The sequence below is a fragment of the Phyllostomus discolor genome, chromosome 11 (assembly GCF_004126475.2).
Source record: "Phyllostomus discolor isolate MPI-MPIP mPhyDis1 chromosome 11, mPhyDis1.pri.v3, whole genome shotgun sequence".
NCBI lineage: Eukaryota > Metazoa > Chordata > Mammalia > Chiroptera > Phyllostomidae > Phyllostomus > Phyllostomus discolor.
This window is the reverse complement of record NC_040913.2, coordinates 1,411,406-1,428,379: the sequence shown is the minus strand read 5'-3', so window position 1 is coordinate 1,428,379 and position 16,974 is coordinate 1,411,406. Positions and strand designations below refer to the sequence as shown.

The 16,974-nt window shown below is 58.3% G+C and overlaps 2 protein-coding genes across 2 annotated transcripts in view; one reads left to right on the top strand and one right to left on the bottom strand.

Annotated features, from left to right (window-relative positions):
- The first annotated feature begins 1,404 nt into the window (after window positions 1–1,404).
- On the top strand, window positions 1,405–10,378 carry LOC118497287 (regulatory factor X associated protein). The gene is made up of 3 exons (XM_036011176.1): window positions 1,405–2,153; window positions 6,446–6,550; window positions 9,040–10,378. Exons 1-3 carry the CDS (start codon window positions 1,671–1,673, stop codon window positions 9,148–9,150), a joined length of 699 nt encoding a protein of 232 aa, XP_035867069.1. The 5' UTR covers window positions 1,405–1,670; the 3' UTR covers window positions 9,151–10,378.
- The window catches only part of SMAD9 (SMAD family member 9), a 29,903-nt gene continuing 14,514 nt past the window's right edge, over window positions 1,586–16,974 (bottom strand). Inside the window, exon 6 of the mRNA XM_036011173.1 lies at window positions 1,586–1,619. The gene's annotated coding sequence lies outside the window, so the exon portion shown is untranslated. The remainder of the gene's footprint in view (window positions 1,620–16,974) is intronic.

The window sequence follows — 16,974 nt, the reverse complement described above, 5'->3', positions numbered from 1 at the left end:
AGGACTACTCCCACCACCCGCAGGGGAACGGCAGCCCGGCTGGAAAAGGAACCACCGTCTCTAGCCGTGCTGCCCCGCCCGGGGTCTGCCTCTCCCCATTGGACAGACTCCCCCTTCAAAGCAATGCCAGGCCCCGCCTTCTTCTAGAAAGTCCTCTGGGGTCCGTCCCAGTGGGAACCACACCCAGGACCCAGACCTCCAGGGCCTCGTCTCTGGGCCTGGGTCACTGAGGACAGGAGGCCCGAGGGTGCTCGTGAGGGCGTGAACAGGGGCGGGAGGGGGAGGCGGGCAGGCGAGCACGTCCACGGGCAGCCCTGGGCCTCCCGGGACCCGTCTCTCCAGAGTGTCCCCTTCGTGACGGGACAAGTGCATTTCGCTCACTTTGGTTATCCTGTGGGCGGGGCTCTCACAATCCCTTGTGCGCGCACACACACACTCAGATGCATACACTCTGTGTTACACAAACAGCCCGAAGAACAGCAAACACAAGACAAGAACAAAGACCCCCCCCACATTCAAAGATAACACCTCTGCTCTCCAAGTCCCCCCGGGGCCCTGGAACCCTGCCCCCTGGGCGAGCACAGCACGCTGGCTCCCTGGGGTGGGGTGGGGGTCCTGCTCCTTCCACACCGGGCCCAGATGTCCGCACGGAGTAAGAGGCCAGTCCCAGCAGCACCCCTCCTCACCGCCGCAGGGCGGTCCTGTCCGCCGTCCGGGGACGCCCTCCCACTGTGGCGGGACTGGCTGCTTTCCTTCCAGCCGTGCCGGGTGCGCACCGCAGAGGGGGGACGGGTGCCACCCTGACAGCCGGCGGGGAGACGCTAGCGTCGCCAGGCACTCATGAAATAAACAACGCAGCAAACAGGTGTGGCTCCTCCCTCTCAGCATTGACGATCCAGAGGGGACAGAAACGCCCGTCAGAACAAGTGAACAAATGATCCGCGGGGTCACAGGTGCAGTGCACACTTTGAAGAGACCGAGGTGGTGAAGCCAGAGACAACCGGGGAACCTCACTAGAGACGCGGCGGTTGAGGAGGGCATTGCTTTTTCCATTCTTGCTTTCCAAGATTGCTCTGTCTATTCAGGGTCTTTAGCGATTCCCTCTAAATTTTTGGATTATTTGCTCTAGTTCTGTGCAAAAGGCACAGATGCACAGTGTAGTTCTGCTACAAAAGTGCTTTGAAACTTTAGATAGAGCACGTTCCTGCAAAAAACAAAAACAAAAACAAAAACAAAAACACGTGCTGTCCTGTCCAGGGCCACCCCCACCGCACTCGCGCATGGGGCCTAGCCCCGGCCGCCCCACCCCCAACCAGGACCCGCGCTTGCGCAGTCGGTCCGCCGGCGGACGCTCAGCCCCGCCCCTCAGAGGGGCGGTTCCAGGGGCCGCACCTGCGTACAAACGCTAACGCGCGGGATTCCCCAGCCGCGCAGGCGCGGATCGCGGCCTTCGCGGAGCCGCCCGTTTTCCTGCCGCGGGTCTGGAGTCCGGTCTGCGAGGTTCCCGTGGGCCCGGAGGCCGCTGAAAGGTTGGGGTCGTGGGCCCGCCGCCAGGCCTCAGCATCACGGAGGTGCAGGGCTTCAGCGCGGGGCCGGGCGCCCCGGCCCCGGGAGCGGCCCTGGCTGCAGCCCCGGTCGCGGGCGCGGCCCCGCAGGTCACCCTGCTGGTGATGCGCCCCTGCAGCGCGCAGGACGACGGCGCGGCCGAGGGCGCCCTGGGGCCGGCGCCGGGCGCGGGGGGCGCCGCCGTGGCGGGCGGGCCCGTCGGGTACCTGTGCGACGCGGCGGGGGACGCGGAGGACGAGGCGGGGGAGGACGAGGCCGACCTGCTGGACACCTCGGACCCGCCGGGGGGCGGCGAGAGCACGGCTAGTCTGGAGGACCTGGAGGACGAGGAGGCACACTCCGGGGGCGAGGGCGGAGGCAGGGCCTCGCGCCGGCGAGGTGGAGGCGGGGCCGGCGTGAGCAAGACCTGCACCTACGAGGGCTGCAGCGAGACCACGAGCCAGGTGGCCAAGCAGCGCAAGCCGTGGATGTGCAAGAAGCACCGCAACAAGATGTACAAAGACAAGTACAAGAAGAAGAAAAGCGACCAGGCCCTCCACTGCGCGGGCGCGGCCCCGGCCGGCAGCGCGGGAGCCGCCAAACTGGAGGTATCCCAGCCGAGCGGGGGTCTCGGGAGCGGCAGGGGAGGCTGGGGGGCTGTGGCTGGACGGGACGCCCCGAATTAGGAGGGGCTGGCCCTAAACTCAAGTTCGTGCAAACACGAACCTTAGCGCTCCTGTTGCGTCCTTGCGCCGGAGGAATACATGTCCATGACGGTGAGGGTGCACATCAGAATTGCGGGCGCAGCAGAGATCCGAGGGGGGCTGCAAGGACGGGGATAAATGGCTGACCGGTCCTTTCCTCGCGGAGAAGGCACGGAGAGTGAGGAACCCCGATGCAGTGGGGACTGGGCGCAGGGTCATCGCGTGGTCTTTTCACCCGTCTGTCCTCATTATCCCGTTTTGAGGGTCACAGTTCCTACTGCCCTGGTCCCAGGGTCCCTGTACGTCTTACTCTGTCCTCCGTAAACCCCTGCTGAGTTCCCTGTCCTCACTGCCCGTGTTGTAGTGCCCCTGGAGAAAAAGAACTGACTAATAATGGTGGGGGGGTAAACCTCGGACGACGTTTGGGAGGTGGGGACCGAACTGTGTGGATAGTTACAGCTGCCGCCGGGACGCGGGACTTCTGCCTGCACAGCCCTGCCCGGCCCTCTGCTGGCTCTGTGTCCGGGAATGGGTGATAGAAGCCTTTCAAGCTTAAGCTTCTTCCCTGCAAACGGAGTATTGGAATAGGACCTAGTGCGTCGTGTTGCGGGGGGTAGGTGAGGTTCACAGTGTCGGGCAGGTGCTGGGTCAGTGGATGAGCCTGAGCCGTTATTTCTGTCGTCTTTAATGCTGTTCTTCGAGGTTGTTACAGAGAGGCACATGCTTACAGCGTTTTCCTCCTTTTGGTAAAAGCTTAGCAGTCTTCAGAGCAGAGAAACATGGAATTTTGTTCAAAGTGGTCAATAACTTATTTTAAAATAACCTGAAACTGAAAGCTGCCCTAGGGTGTATTTAAAGTTTTGGGGGTGGACTTAACCAACAGCTGCCTCCTTGCTCAGAGTTCAGACTGTGCAATTCATTGTTCACAAATGTAGGTTTCTAAGTATCTGCGTTGCGCTTAATTCATGCCGATCAGGGTCTCCCGAGTGAATCCTCGTTCCCTCGCATTTCGTCGAGTCCCAGTCTGCGCAGGGTGACAGGGCTCCTCGGGCGATGTGACGGGACCCGACGGACCCTTTCCCCAGAACTTGGCGTACACACTCCCGGGCTTCGGGGCGCCCGTGGGTCCCAGGTCCAAGCCTCCTCTGTCCGCACCCTAGTAAAATACGGCCTCCTCCCGAGTCTTGGATCACGAGGAGCTTGGGGTCCCGAGGAAGCGTCTCACTACAGACTGGAAGTCAGTGGGCGAGACCGTAGGTCGTGTTTCCCCAGAGCCTCTCGCGCTCTGCAACGGCCCAGCACCTCCGCCCGCCATTCGAGGGAGATGCATGAGAGGCGGTCGGTACCCAATCGCAGTCCCTCCTTCCCCACCCACAGAAAGAACCTTAATAACATTCCTGTTGTGAAGGGATGTGCACAACAATTTAGGGGAAAAAATTGATTGCAACAAGCAAGAACTAATAGTGTGCTGTACCGTTTTCCTGCATTATTGATGGTAAATGTCACTGGCTGAGGCGATTTGAGGAGCTGTATGTCTTTACCTTCGGTGACCGAGTGTGGAGGAAGTACCGGTGACGGTCCGGCTGTGACAGAGCCAGCGGCAGACCTGCTTTAGTGGCGGTGGCTCAGACACTCAGGGAAGACTTCAAGGAGGGCACGTGTCGGTTTATGCTCAATCAGCCAAGTTCCTCGTGCACCCGACACCGTGCCGAGCGGTAGGGGAACCCCACCACGACCCGGTGCTGTATGTTGCATTGGTGGGAACCACGGCACAGAGAGGTCACGCAGTGTGGCCTGGGTCACAGAGCCAGCCAGTACTCAGACTGGAGCAGCTCGGCCCCAGAGCCTGCGCTCTGGACCCCATGTGATGCTGCCCCCAGGATCCTGGCAGGTTCACAGAAAGAGGGGCCCATCCTAGTGAGGAGGGGGAGCAGGGTGCAGCAGGCTCTTTGGGACCACAGCACGGGGGCCGTTCTGGCCAAAGTAGGACCTCTTAATGGAAGGTTCACGGGAGAGAACTTTGGAGGGATTGAAGCCAGCTTTCGTAGGGTGTGCATGCCAGGCTCGGGGGTTTGGATGCGGAGTCTTTGAATGAAGGGGTCTGTTGGGGAGGAACGGGGCTCCTTCCCACTGGGGTGGGTTACAGGTGGGGCCTGTGGACACAGAGACGCTTTTGGGGGCCATCAGAGTGGGGCCCACAGGTGGTGATGTGGGGTTTGTGCCACAGTTGGAGCGGCGAGACCAGAGATCAGTGTACTGAAAATCAGATTTCCTTACCCAGATCCAGGTTAACTAGGAACGAACGCACGTCACGCTCAGCCGCTGTAACTTGTGAGAACTGTGCTGTGTGGGAGACGCCTAGAGGGACAAGGGACGACAGGACGGACCTGTGGGGCCGTAACCAGGGTCACTGAGCATCTAAGAGGCCGTCACTCCAAGGGGGCGGTGCACTGATTCTGCGTAGGTCTGCAGCAGCCAGGCCCCGGGGGGAACCACAGGGGTGTGTGGTGTCAGCGGAACCCCAGCAGGAGCCGCCCAACGGTCAGAGCTCTTCAGAGCCGGAGGGCGTGCCTCACGAGTTGGGTGGGCACGCAGGACCACCGGCGTCTGGACTCTTTGAGGCGGGAACTCCAGCATTTACAGGAGTTCGGGTCAGATGGTTCGAGGCTGCTGCCCCCTCAGGCTTCTGCGGGTTTGTGACCTTGACATTCCGAACGTGCGGGGACACTGCCCTCGAGTCTATGTCCATGCCCCTGCCTCACGTGCATGAAAGTGGGGCAGCCCCCGGACTGGGGGTCACCAGGGGCAGAGGGGTGCGATGGTGCATGGTGACGGGGGACGTGACGCTGGGGTGAGCACACGCTTGCGCGTACAGATGCCGTGCACCTGGGATTCACACGACGTTACTAACCCCGCTGTCCCCGTAACTTTGGTGAACACAGGACAGGCCCACAGGTAAAGTGAGCTGTGGGGGGAGAGAAGGGAGAAGCTGCTTTGCCTTTCTCTGGGTGTTAGAATCCTCTCTTCACAGGTTTTTACATTTCGAAGCCTAAAATGTTTAGGGGTTGAGCATCTTTAAGACAGGTTGGCGCATTTGCAATGAAGGAGGTAAGGGGAGCGGCGGAGAGAAGGCCGGGAGGAGCGGACGGCGTCGGTAACAACCCGCGCGCACTTTGGGGGAGAGATGCGCGAGGGCCGGGGCGGGGCCGTCTGCAGGGCGGCACGCCCACAGGTCCACGCTGGCGCATAGGTCAGGGCTTTTGGCTGCGGCTAGTGCGCGGCCCTCTTCTGGAAGAGTGTTTCGGTCCACAGGGCTCCACTAGAGCATTGTTTTGTTACGCTGGGACCGTTTACGTGTTCAGACCCTGCCCGCTAACCCGGGGTCGGTGTCCGGTGGGAGGGGCCGCCGGCTGGTTTGGGAAGTGCCGCCGCAGGCCTGGTCCTGCCCGCGTCTCCCAGGGTTCAGAACCTGCTGGCGGCTTCCCCTGGGGACGTCCACACTTTGAAACTCTGCCCGTCGTTCCCTTAAGCAATACTTCGCTGCCTCCCCCCTTATTTTTTGTTGTTAACTGGGCAAGAAAGGGTCAGCGTGTCTCATTAGCAGCATGTCAGTGGCCCGAGTCCCCGCGCTCCATCCAGAGCCGGCAGCCTGCGTTTGGGCGTGGGCAGCGGTCTGTGAGGAGAACGTGCAGTTTCCACCTGGCATTTTTTATAGTATGAAAATGCACCCTGGCCAGGCATCTCTGCTGGTTAGGGCATCGCCCTGCTGCACCGAGGTTGTGGGTTCGATCCCCGGTCAGAGCACTTACAAGAATCAGTGAGTGCATAAACAAATGGAACAACAAATCGATGTTTCTTTCCCAGCCTGCCCCTCTCAAATCAATTTAAAAAGAAAAGAATAGTTCACAAGTAACTCTCTGCTCCCCCCATACAACCCCCACTTCTGCCCCACGGTGGGTGTTAAGACCCTTCGACAGACTGGAGAGCCCAGGGTGGAAATCCTGGAGGGGGTGTGAGTAAGGGGGGTACTGGCACTCGGCCTGCGACCTTGTCAGGGGCTCCCCCACAGCCCCTCAGGTTCTAGACGGGAGGAGAGAGTGGAGGCCTGTCCTCCTCCTCCTCCTCACTGGGACGCCCGTGAGCTCCGGTGCCTGGTTGGGTGTTAACCCCGTTTGCCTTTCTGTCCTCCTCCCCAGGAGAGTGCGGACAACATACTGTCTATCGTCAAGCGGACGGGAGCCTTCGGGGACCGGCCGGCGAGACCGACGCTCCTGGAGCAGGTGCTAAACCAGAAGAGACTGGTGAGTGTCTGCGTAGTAGTGGTTACAACCCTGTCGACAAAGCTGTTTGTTATGTCCCGAATGAGACGGGGGTGCAGGCAGACGCATGGCCTCCGGGTAGGGTCAACAACCAGTTTAAAACAAACAACAAGCGGAACTGCCGGAAGGTCAGACTGCATGGAAGTCCACCGAGAGGGTAAAGAAGAACCATGCGCCCAGACCGGCAGGGGGGGGCGGAGACAGGCAGGCGGGGTGGGGAGGACTCCCGGCCAGGCAGCAGCATAAAAGGGCCCAATGTTTGCGTCATGGCGGCGCCAGAAGGAGAAGAGAAAGAGCAAGTAGTTGGAAATCTGACTTGGACTCTGGTCCACAGTGTCCACGGCGTTATGGATGGGATGAGACAAATTCACATGGACCACCACATCCTGGGGAGGAAAAGGGACGGCTCGGCCACTCTCTCAAGGGGAGAGCGCCCCGACCCTTGCCTTGACAGGCTTTTATTGGGTTCAATTTGCATAGGAATACAGGGTGTATATGGAAAGCTCATCAGTCATTGTCAGGCAGTCATGATCAAATAGATGACATTCAGAGAACTCTGAGGGCCTATTCTCAGTCAGGGTCAGATAGCTAAAAGGGCCATAAAACTTTGGGGAAACAAACTCATTTCATGCTTGGACCCTTATCGTTTAAATTGAGGATATTTAGCAAAGCAGGTTGCACAGGAGTTTATATATTCTTTCTTAGGCCTGATAACCCTTGGGGAGCCCGCCCTTTCCAGCACAGGGCTGCACCGCCCTCTGTCATTGTTTCAGGCTTAAGTCAGGCAGGGGAAGTAAGGCAGCCAAGAGATTAGGAGACTTCTCGCAGACAGAATGAGGACTCAGGCTATGTCAAAGCTGAGGGGTGAGAGTCCATCACCCCCTTTTGCTGTAGCCCCCCAAGTCCTTCTCTGAGGGTCCCTTCATGACTGTGCCTGTCTTGGGTCGTCCCTCCCTTGAGGAATCATACCCGTCACTGGCTAACGGGTCATGCACTGGGGTCCAGGCAGCATGAAGTAATGTGGGCAGAGGCAGTGCTCCTGCCAGGGAGATAAGCTTTGTCTCCTTAGTGGCTTATGGTCCCAAGGTCGCTCACTCAGCCTTAGCCCTGGGGGGGTTACAGCTTCTGAAACCAGGCAGGGCGGCTCCCAACAGAAATCTATTTGAAAAAACAATGAGAGAAAACTTCCCTCACCTGGTGGAGGAAATAGACATACAAGTCCAGGAAGCACCAAGAACCCCAAACAAGTTGGTCCCAGCAAGGACCACACCAAGACACACCTTAATTAAAATGCCAAAGGTTAAAGACAAAGAGAGAAACTTCAAAGCAGCAAGAGAAAAGGAGACAGTTACCTGCAAAGGAGTTCCCATAAGACTGTTAGCTGATTTCTCGACAGAAACCTTTTAGGGCAGAAGGAGCTGATAAGTATTCAACGTGATGAAAAGTAAGGACCTACAGCGTAGGTGACCCTATCCAGCACAGCTATCATTTAGAATCAAAGGACAGATAAAGAGCTTCCCAGACCAAAAAAAAAAAAAAAACCCAACAAATAAAGGAGTTCCTCATCACCAAACCAGTATTATGTGAAATGTTAAAGGGATTTATTTAAGAAAAAGATCAAGACTATGAACAATGAAATGGCAAAAACTCCAAATCTACCAACAATTGAATCTAACAAACTAAGCAAACAAGGAGGACACAGACAGAATCGTGGACACGGAGAGGGTTTTAGGTGGGGGTGTGTGGGGGTGGGTGAGGAGGTGGGGGATTCAGAAGTGCAGACAGGCAGTTACAGAACAGCCACGGGGGTGTGGGTGCAGAGTGGGAAAGGGTGTGGCCAGAGAACCTGCATGCCTGACCCGTGGACCCAAACAGTGGAGGGGGGTGGCCTGAGGGAGGGGGGTGCTGGGTGGAGGGGGCAAAGGGGGGAAGATCAGGACAGCTGTAATGGCACAATCAATAAAATATAATTTTAAAAACTGTTAGGTGGTCTTTACAACTAACTTGTAAATAAAACTAATACATAGAAAATGCACTATGCCATCTTGTTAAATTTTAAAATCAGTATTTAATGATAATATTTCTACTTTATTCAGCTCATCTTTTTCAATGTATTGAAGCCAAAGTTCCTTTTCCTCAGGCCCTCGCTCCCTGTCTCCCGGAGGAGCGGGTGTGCACGGTCTGTCCCCAGGCCCCTGCCCTGTGTGCAGCGTCACCCAGGGGCCCCGCCCCACCCACTGTCTCAGGCGTCGGGGCCTGGACGGATGACCGCGAGAGCCCGGCTCACAGCTGGGGGGGTGGGCGGGCGGCGGCAGCATGTCCGGCGCAAAACAGGAACCTTATCGGGGCCAGCCACGTGTGCCCATGCTGCGCCACGTGCAGGGACAACACCGCAGCGACGCCCCGGTGGGGACGCGGCCCGGTCCGCAGGGGCGACGTTGTTAATCAGCGTGTCGCTCTCTCTCTTGCAGTCGCTGCTGAGGAGCCCGGAGGTGGTGCAGTTCCTGCAGAGGCAGCAGCAGCTGCTGAACCAGCAGGTCCTGGAGCAGAGGCAGCAGCAGTGCCCGGGCGCCTCGGGGTGAGGGGCGTGCGCAGGGGCGCCCCGCGCCCTCTCGCTGCAGGAGAAGAGGTGTTTCGTGCCGAGGTCGGCGGGGAGCTCTGCCGGCGGAACACGGACCGCTACGCTCTGTACACGCGTGTTCGGGGATCAGTACATGCTGCTCTCCGTGCCTCCCGTCCTGTCAGCAGTTGGACGTAACATGTAACTACAGCGTATTTTAAACCGAACGCATTTCTTCGGTCGTCGTTGCTGGAGATTATTAGGAAGCCGCTACTTTCGGTGGAGGTCGCGGTGCTCGCTGACACTGACCTTGGACCATGGATCTCACTGGCTGTCACTCACCGCAGGGCAGTGGGACGTGGGCGGGCGGGCGTGCTGTCTGGCTGTCACAGCGACCACGAACCCGCCGGTTCTCAGCGGGTGGGCCAGCCATGCCCGACAGTCGCGGCCTCGGCAGCGGAACTGTCTCCCTCCCAGTCCCGTGCCGGGCCTCTCTGGGGGACACCAAGAGCCGCTTGTGATGGTAAAACGTACCCGGGGCCTCCGAACTGGTCCCCTGGGAGCCTTCCTTTTGCAGGTGCAGCCGGAGCTGCCAGAGGTGGGCTCCGTGTCCGCAGGGAAGGTCGAATGGGCAGCCGTCCGGGAGCAGGGCGTGCCCCTGTGTTTGGGGTGTGCCAGGCAGCCTAAGTGGGGTCTGCTGGGGGTGCTGGGACTGGGCCCCGCCCCCCGCCTCCGCAGGTCCCTCCTGAAGCCGGCCTGCCGTGTGGGGTCTGGGACGGGGCAGGTGTGCCTCGGCCCCTGCACCGGGAGGGGGCTGTTCATGCGATGCTCAGGCTTTTTCAGACAGACATCCTGGGAGTAGAAGCGACACTCCAGCATGTCGTCGGTGGCGGCAGTTGTAAGACCGCTGCTGCTCCGTGATGTCCGAAGACTGGTGGGCGATCCAGACGGATACTTTTTTCTTGTGTTTCCTCCCAGGAGAACTTCTAAAAGGCAAACCTTGAGTAAGAGCAACACGTCCAAGTAGTTCCCGTGTTGGGACGATGAATGTGTGTGCCTCAAGTTTCACTGCAGAAATTTCTTAGTTTCTGGGTTTTTCAATTCTGAAATGTATATCAAGTTAAACTGTAGTTGTACTAAGAAGTACTTAAGGCGAGGAAAGATCTTTTTGTTATTTTTTATCTGCTTTGTTCCTGCACATCTGTACAAAAACACTTTCACCAAAATTACTAAAGTCCAGCTGTCGACCTCTGAGCGGCCCGACTCCCGTGCTCTGTCTGTAGGGGCTTCGCGCCGGACGCGGAGGAGCTTGCATTCATCACTGTTTGTTCTCCAGCTCCTGGGGCTGGGAGCTTTATGGAATCGCCGGAACGTACCCTAACTTTTAGCCGGGGGTGGGGGGGGGACGCACTGTGCGTAGGTGGGATGGGGAGACTGGGAGGGGAGGAGCCGGCCAGCGAGGGCCAGGGCGGAAGACGTGGGATTGCATTTCCGTAGACCAGTGAGGGTTTCCATTCACTCGGGGCAGACCCACGGCGCCACGCCCCCTGCGGCTCCTCCCCCCAGGCACCCGTGACTCTGCGGTGCCTCTGGCCACTGCCCCACCAGAGACTGAGTGGCTTCCGCTGCCCCTCCGTCTGCAGCCTGGCCTTGCCGCCTGCTGTGGCTACCGGAACGCGGAGGCAGTGACACTGTGCCCCCGTGCCCGCCCGGAGTGGACACCAAAGGCTCGGAGCACTCCCCCCCACCCCGCCCCCGGCTGCCACGGCAGCAGCCCCACCCGCGCACCTCTGTGGGACCGGCCAGGAGCCCGGAGACGGCTGGCCGAGGGAGGGCAGCCGCGCTAGACGCACGGTTCCCCGGCTCGCCGGCCCGCCGGGCCCCCCCCCCCCGCCCCCCCGCAGTAGGCAGGCCCGGCCGGGCTGGCAGAACCTCCCGGCTGGCCGCGGACTCGGGAGCCGTGGTACGAGCAGACCCGGTGGGGGGAAGCCGCGGCGTCCGGGAGTGTGGTCTGCCGCCGGGTGTTCTAGAGACGGCAAGCGCCTGGGCCGCCGAGACAGACGGGCAGTCGCTGCCGGTCACCATTCACCCAGAAGTGCAGCCGCGCGGGGACAGCCGTTTGTCAGCGCTTGTCCCGGTTCCGTGTGCGATGCCGGCGGTTTCCAGTCGCCCCGCGAACACTCAGGCCTGGCGTGCTAGACCGCACCCTCCAGAGGAGCCACGACCAGCGCTCCCGCCCCGCGCCGCCCTCTGAGACGCGGCCCGCGGGGATCCGGGCTCTGTTTTCCCGCCCGTCCCTGGGCGGCCCTGGGGCTGCCGTGACAGGCGTGGCCGACGTGACCAGGTCGTCGGAGGCGAGAGGAAAGGGACTGTCGTCGCTGTGGGTGCAGTGTGTTCACCCTGCTAGGAGAACAGGGGTCCGCCCCACTCCCCGGCGGGGTGCTCCGCTGCCTCGGGCTGGGGCAGGCGGCGCTCGGGGCTGCAGGGACAGGGAGTGTTAGGGGGAGAATGGTGCCAGAGCTGGGGGGCGGCCAGCACCTGCCCGCGGTCCCCGGTCTCTCTCCCCCTCGTTCCACCGTGACAGAACTCCATGAGATCACGCCGGAGAGCCCGGAGTGATGGTCTGTGGGTGGTTCCGTGTGTGGGACCTGCAGACGCAGCTGTGACTGGGACTTTAGGTCGCCCTGCGGAGCGGCCACCCTGCTAGGGGTGGGGCCTGGGAGCAGGGTTCCCAGTTGTCCTGGGAAGGGATGCATTCTTGCTGATGAACCTTTGTTTCCACACAGGACTTGTTTCTCCCATGGCGTCCTTCCCGCGGTTTCTTTCCCTCTCTCCCAAGGCCCCACGTGTCTACATCTCCTGGAGGGCGTGGAACAAGCATGAGCCAGAGAACATGACAAAATGGTGCCACTCGTGTGCCCTGTGCAGCTTTCTAGATGGTTCTGTGCACCCACTCGCCCTCGCGGCAGTCCCAGCGTGCACGCACAGTCGTATGTGCAGAGGCAGCTGCCCGAGGTCAGCGTGCTCACTCAGGGTCGCACAGCTGCCGGATACAAACCCGGGCTCCCTGCCCCTGATTCCCAGTGACTCACGGCACAGGTGTGAGCAGCGTGACCCGAGTGGGTCCTTGTGGGGAGGCCCGGGCACTCTGAACATGAACCTTAAACTTGACAGTGAAGGCAGCATCTGCCAGGCATAAGAATAAAGCCTTTGTAAGACTCCTGGCCAAGATGGAGATGCAGGCGGACACACTGTGCCTCCTCGCACAACCAGGAAAACAACAACAAATTTAAAAGCAACAAACCACCAGAACTGCCAGAAAATCGAACTGTATGGAAGTCCGACAACCAAGGAGTTAAAGAAGAAACACTCACCCAGGCCAACAGGAGGGGTGGAGACGGGCGGCCAGGAAGAGAGGACTCACAGCAAGGCAGTGGCTGGAGGACCTGGAGTCCCACTTTCACCAGGAGGATAAACCAGGAGGAACAACTGGGGAGCAAGACAGACCCACAACCCAGGGTTCCAGTGGGGAAATAATGTCTCACACTTCTGATTGAAAACTTGACCTGTGGGGGTTGAGGCAGCGAGAGAAACTCTCAGTCTCACAGGAGAGTGTGTTGGAGAGACCCACAGGGCCCTAGAACGTACACGAGCCCACCGACCCGGGAACCAGCACCAGAGGGCCCACTTTGCTTGTGGGAAGCCGGGGAAGTGACTGAAAGCCAGCAGAGAGTGGAGCAAGTGGCACTGTTCCCTCTCGGACCCTCCCCCACAGACAGCGTCACACTGCAGCCACGTGGGTTGCCCTGCCCAGGTGAACACCTAAGGCTCCACCCCTTACTACATAACAGGCACGACAAGACAAAAAAATGACCCAAATAAAAGAACAGACCAAAGCCCCAGAAAAAAAGACAACTAATCGATGAAGAGGTAGCCCACCTATCAGATGCAGAGTTCAAAACACTGGTGATCAGGTTGCTCACAGAATTGGTTGAGTGTGGTCACAAAAATAAAGGAAAAATTGAAGGCTATGAAAAGTGAAATAAAGGAAAGTGCACAAGGAACCAACAGTGACAGGAAGGAAATGGACTCAAATTGATGGTTTGGAGCAGAAATAAATAAAAATTGAACCAAAACAGAATGAAGAAATAAGAACTCAAAAAAATGAGGACAGGTTTAGGAACCTCCAGGACATCTTGAAACATTCCAACATCCAAATCATAGGGGTGCCAGAAAGAGAAGAGGAAGAGCAAGAAACTGAAAACTTATTTGAACAAATAATGAAGGAAAAATTCCCCAATCTGGCAAAGGAAATAGATTTCCAGGAAGTCCAGGAAGCTCAGAGAGTCCCAAAGAAGTTGGACCCAAGGAGGAGCACACCAAGGCACATCATCATTACATTACCCAAGGTTAAAGATAAGGATAGAATCTTAAAAGCAGCAACAGAAAAGCAGACAGTTACCTACAAAGGAGTTCCCAGCAGACTGTCAGCTGATTTCTCAAACCTTGCTGGCAAGAAGGGGCTCGAAAGAAGTATTCCAAGTCATGAAAGGCAAGAACCTACATCCAAGGTTGCTCTATCCAGCAAAGCTATCATTTAGAATGGAAGGGCAGATGAACTGCTTCTCAGATAAGGTCAAGTTAAAGGAGTTCATCATCACCAGGCCATTATTGTGTGAAATATTAAAGGGATTTATCTAAGAAAATGATGATCAAAAATATGAACAGTAAAATGACACCAAACTCACAACTATTATAAACCAAACCTAAAAAACAAACAAAAAATGAAATAAGCGAACACCTAGAACCCTAAACAACAGCTAGGTCCCGGAGTACCCAGGAGCAAATGTGTTCCCGTGGGTGGGAGGGCAGGCAGGAGCTCCTCCCGTTTTGCAGGAGGTGGAGTTAGAGCTTGCGTGTATTTTCTCAAGCCCTGCGGGTTGGGCCCCTTGGATCCTGGGGGAGGGGCTTGGCGCCCTGGGAGGAAAATGCCACCAACATGGGGCGTCCTTTCCGCGACCCACATGCATCTGGCCTGCACCCTGTGCACGGTGGGAGTTGTGGCAGCCAGGCCAGCAGGTCGGGTTGGGCCCGGCCCCACCACCTCCTCCGGGGCGGCCAGTGCGGCGCCCCCAAGCTGGGCAGCCACCTGCGCCCCTCCCACCCCCCGGCGCACGCGCCCTCCCCCGCCCCTTGCCCCGCCCCCCGCAGGCGCGCAGGCTCACAGGCGCGTGGCTCTCCCTGGCGCCCGAGTGTTGGGCGGGGGTCGGTGCTCAGTTAGCCTGGGGACCCTAGATCAGCGGAGAAACAGATACAGGCGCCTCCTCACCCTGCCTCGCCGCTGGCGTCGCCCCCGTGGGATTTTCTTTCCCCCTTTTATTGAATTTATCGGGGTGGCGCTGGTTCACGTGCGGACTCTCGGCTGCGTGGGGGTGGGGGTGTCGGCGCCCCTAACCCGTGTGGTTCCAGGGCCACTGCGCTTCCCACCTGAGGCACGCGCTGGCTGCTCGCCTTCCCGCCCCGCCCCTGGGCGCGCACTTGGAGACGGGCGGTTGTTTTTGTTTTGAAGGGGGGGGCAGGGGGGGTAAACACCTGCCGATCTCCCACGAGGAGAACTGGAAACGGATGGCAGGCCTGCCTTTGCGGCGTGAACCCAGCGCCGCGGACACGGACGCCACTGGAAGCCCACGCGCAGGGGCGCGCAGTCCTCGCCCGGAAGGGCCCCGGCACGGGGGGGGGGGGGGGCGAGGGGCTGGGGGGCGCTGGGGACAGGCGGCCGCACAGAGAGCAGGCACCTCCCCTGCCCCCCCCCCCGCCCCCACGGTGTAGGGGTGTCAGTCGGGGCAGCCCAGCCCCGCCCCGGGGACCCGCCCAGGGCCTGACGGAGGTGTCACCCACCCCTTGCCCCCCCCCCCCCCCCCCCCCCCCCCCCCGCAGCCGGCCACACTGCACGCAGCACACTGACCTGCGTGGCTTCCCGTGCTCCTCCTCCTCCAGACCCCGCGGCTTCTCTCCGGCGGAACCCTGCTGCCGCGTGACCTACAGCGCCCCCGGGGGGCGGGCGTGGGGGGCGCAGCTGGTGCGCGGAGCCCCCTGATGGGTGCACGTGGGTGTTTGTTTCCAGCGGGGCGGGAATGCTCCTTCCCTCCCACGGACTCACGCGGGAGACCAGTGTCTCAGGCCAGCGCTTTTCAACCCGCGTGCCCGGAGAGTTCCTCAAACCACAACACCTGACTACTTAGGGCGCCGACCTCTTTCCCCTTGGACTCTAAGAGTTGTTACTAGATTGTCCAGTGAAAAACACACAGCAGTAGCCGTCCGGTGTGAATGACTCGAAATTATTTATTTACTTACTTATTTATTGTCAGATCAGCAAAAAAAAAAAAAAAATGGGGGTGTGTGCTGCAGAAGTTTAATAATTAGTTTACATGTGCCACGAGACGAAAAAGGTTGAAAACTGCTGTTTCACGTCTATGCCATGATCTTATTAAAAGTCTGTACTTGATAGAGTTTGGAACGCCCATAGCGCATGCTAGGGGCAAACGCGGGGTCGGGAACCGAGGAGACCCAGCGGACAGCAAACCGCGCAGTCTGCTCTGCGTAGCCCCACGGCTTAACCCGGACTCTCCGGACCCCCGCCTGCCTCCAGCTGAGCGGGGGGGGGGTCTTTCATTCGCTGGAATCCCACCAAAGGCTTCTTTTGAATAAAAGGCTCCATTTCTTTCTTTCTTTCTTTAAAGAAATACCTTGACCAAGTGAATAACAAGGTAGAGTTTTCACAACACAGTTACATCTTTCCCTCCTTTATTTTAGGACTGGAAGGAAATTTCAAGAGAGGAAATGGAGAATTTACATCTTTGGAGATCTTCCTGGGTTTCCTTAGCTTTTCCGCACTAGCCTTCTTTGGCACCTTTCTCACGGGCGACACGCAGCGACACTCGATGCTCACGGTAACAAAGTGGCACGTTCGTTCCCGCCCACCGCAGTACCACTTGGCATCTGCCACCACTCAGAACGAGAGCTGCGATCGATGGCCACCCCCTCTGAAACAACAGCCAGGTGTCTTCAGATTCCATATTCAATGCCAGCCATCCCAAGATGTTTAATTTTTTTAAAACCATTACCTAGAGCATATTGGACTTTTAAGACGTTCTGTTTTCAGAACAAGGCGGTTGAAGATCTTCCTAAGTCTCCACCCCACTGAGAGGTCTGCAGGGAAAACGAGCCGAGACACACAGGTGCAGTATTCTTTATTACACACGGTCGGGTGACGGTACAAGTGCACCTCGGAGGGCCAGCCGAAACCTAGATGTCACAATCGGAAACATGACTCAAAGGAAGTACCATAGTTCACTTCACCATGAATTTGAACCCGTCCTTGGCATACGCCAGGGTCGCCCAATCTTGCCGTACAGTTCGGCTGTTACATCCTAACCGGGAAAGACAAAATCTGGAATGCATGTTGTATTTTGCTCTATTTACTAGATACACACACACACCGAATGTTCAGGACGCATGAAAGTCAGCAGGCACGAAGACTGTAGCAGGTGATACTTATCAAAGGCTCGTGTGTGGCTGTGGGGTGCCAGGTCCGAGAAGACAATGAAACCAGGATTCCAATTGCTACGTTGTATCCCAGCTGTTTCTGACTTACATCGAGTGTAAAAAAAAAACAAAGCAAAGTCAGTGTGTTGAACAGCCACATCTTTATAGCTCCGAAGCACTGGCAGGTATTACAGTATCATCTAACTAACACTTTTTACATCTCTCTGTTTTTTACAAGAAAAAAAAACAACCACGCCTGAACCACGGGGTAAATGTTCTGGTCTCGTGAGCGGCCCCGCGT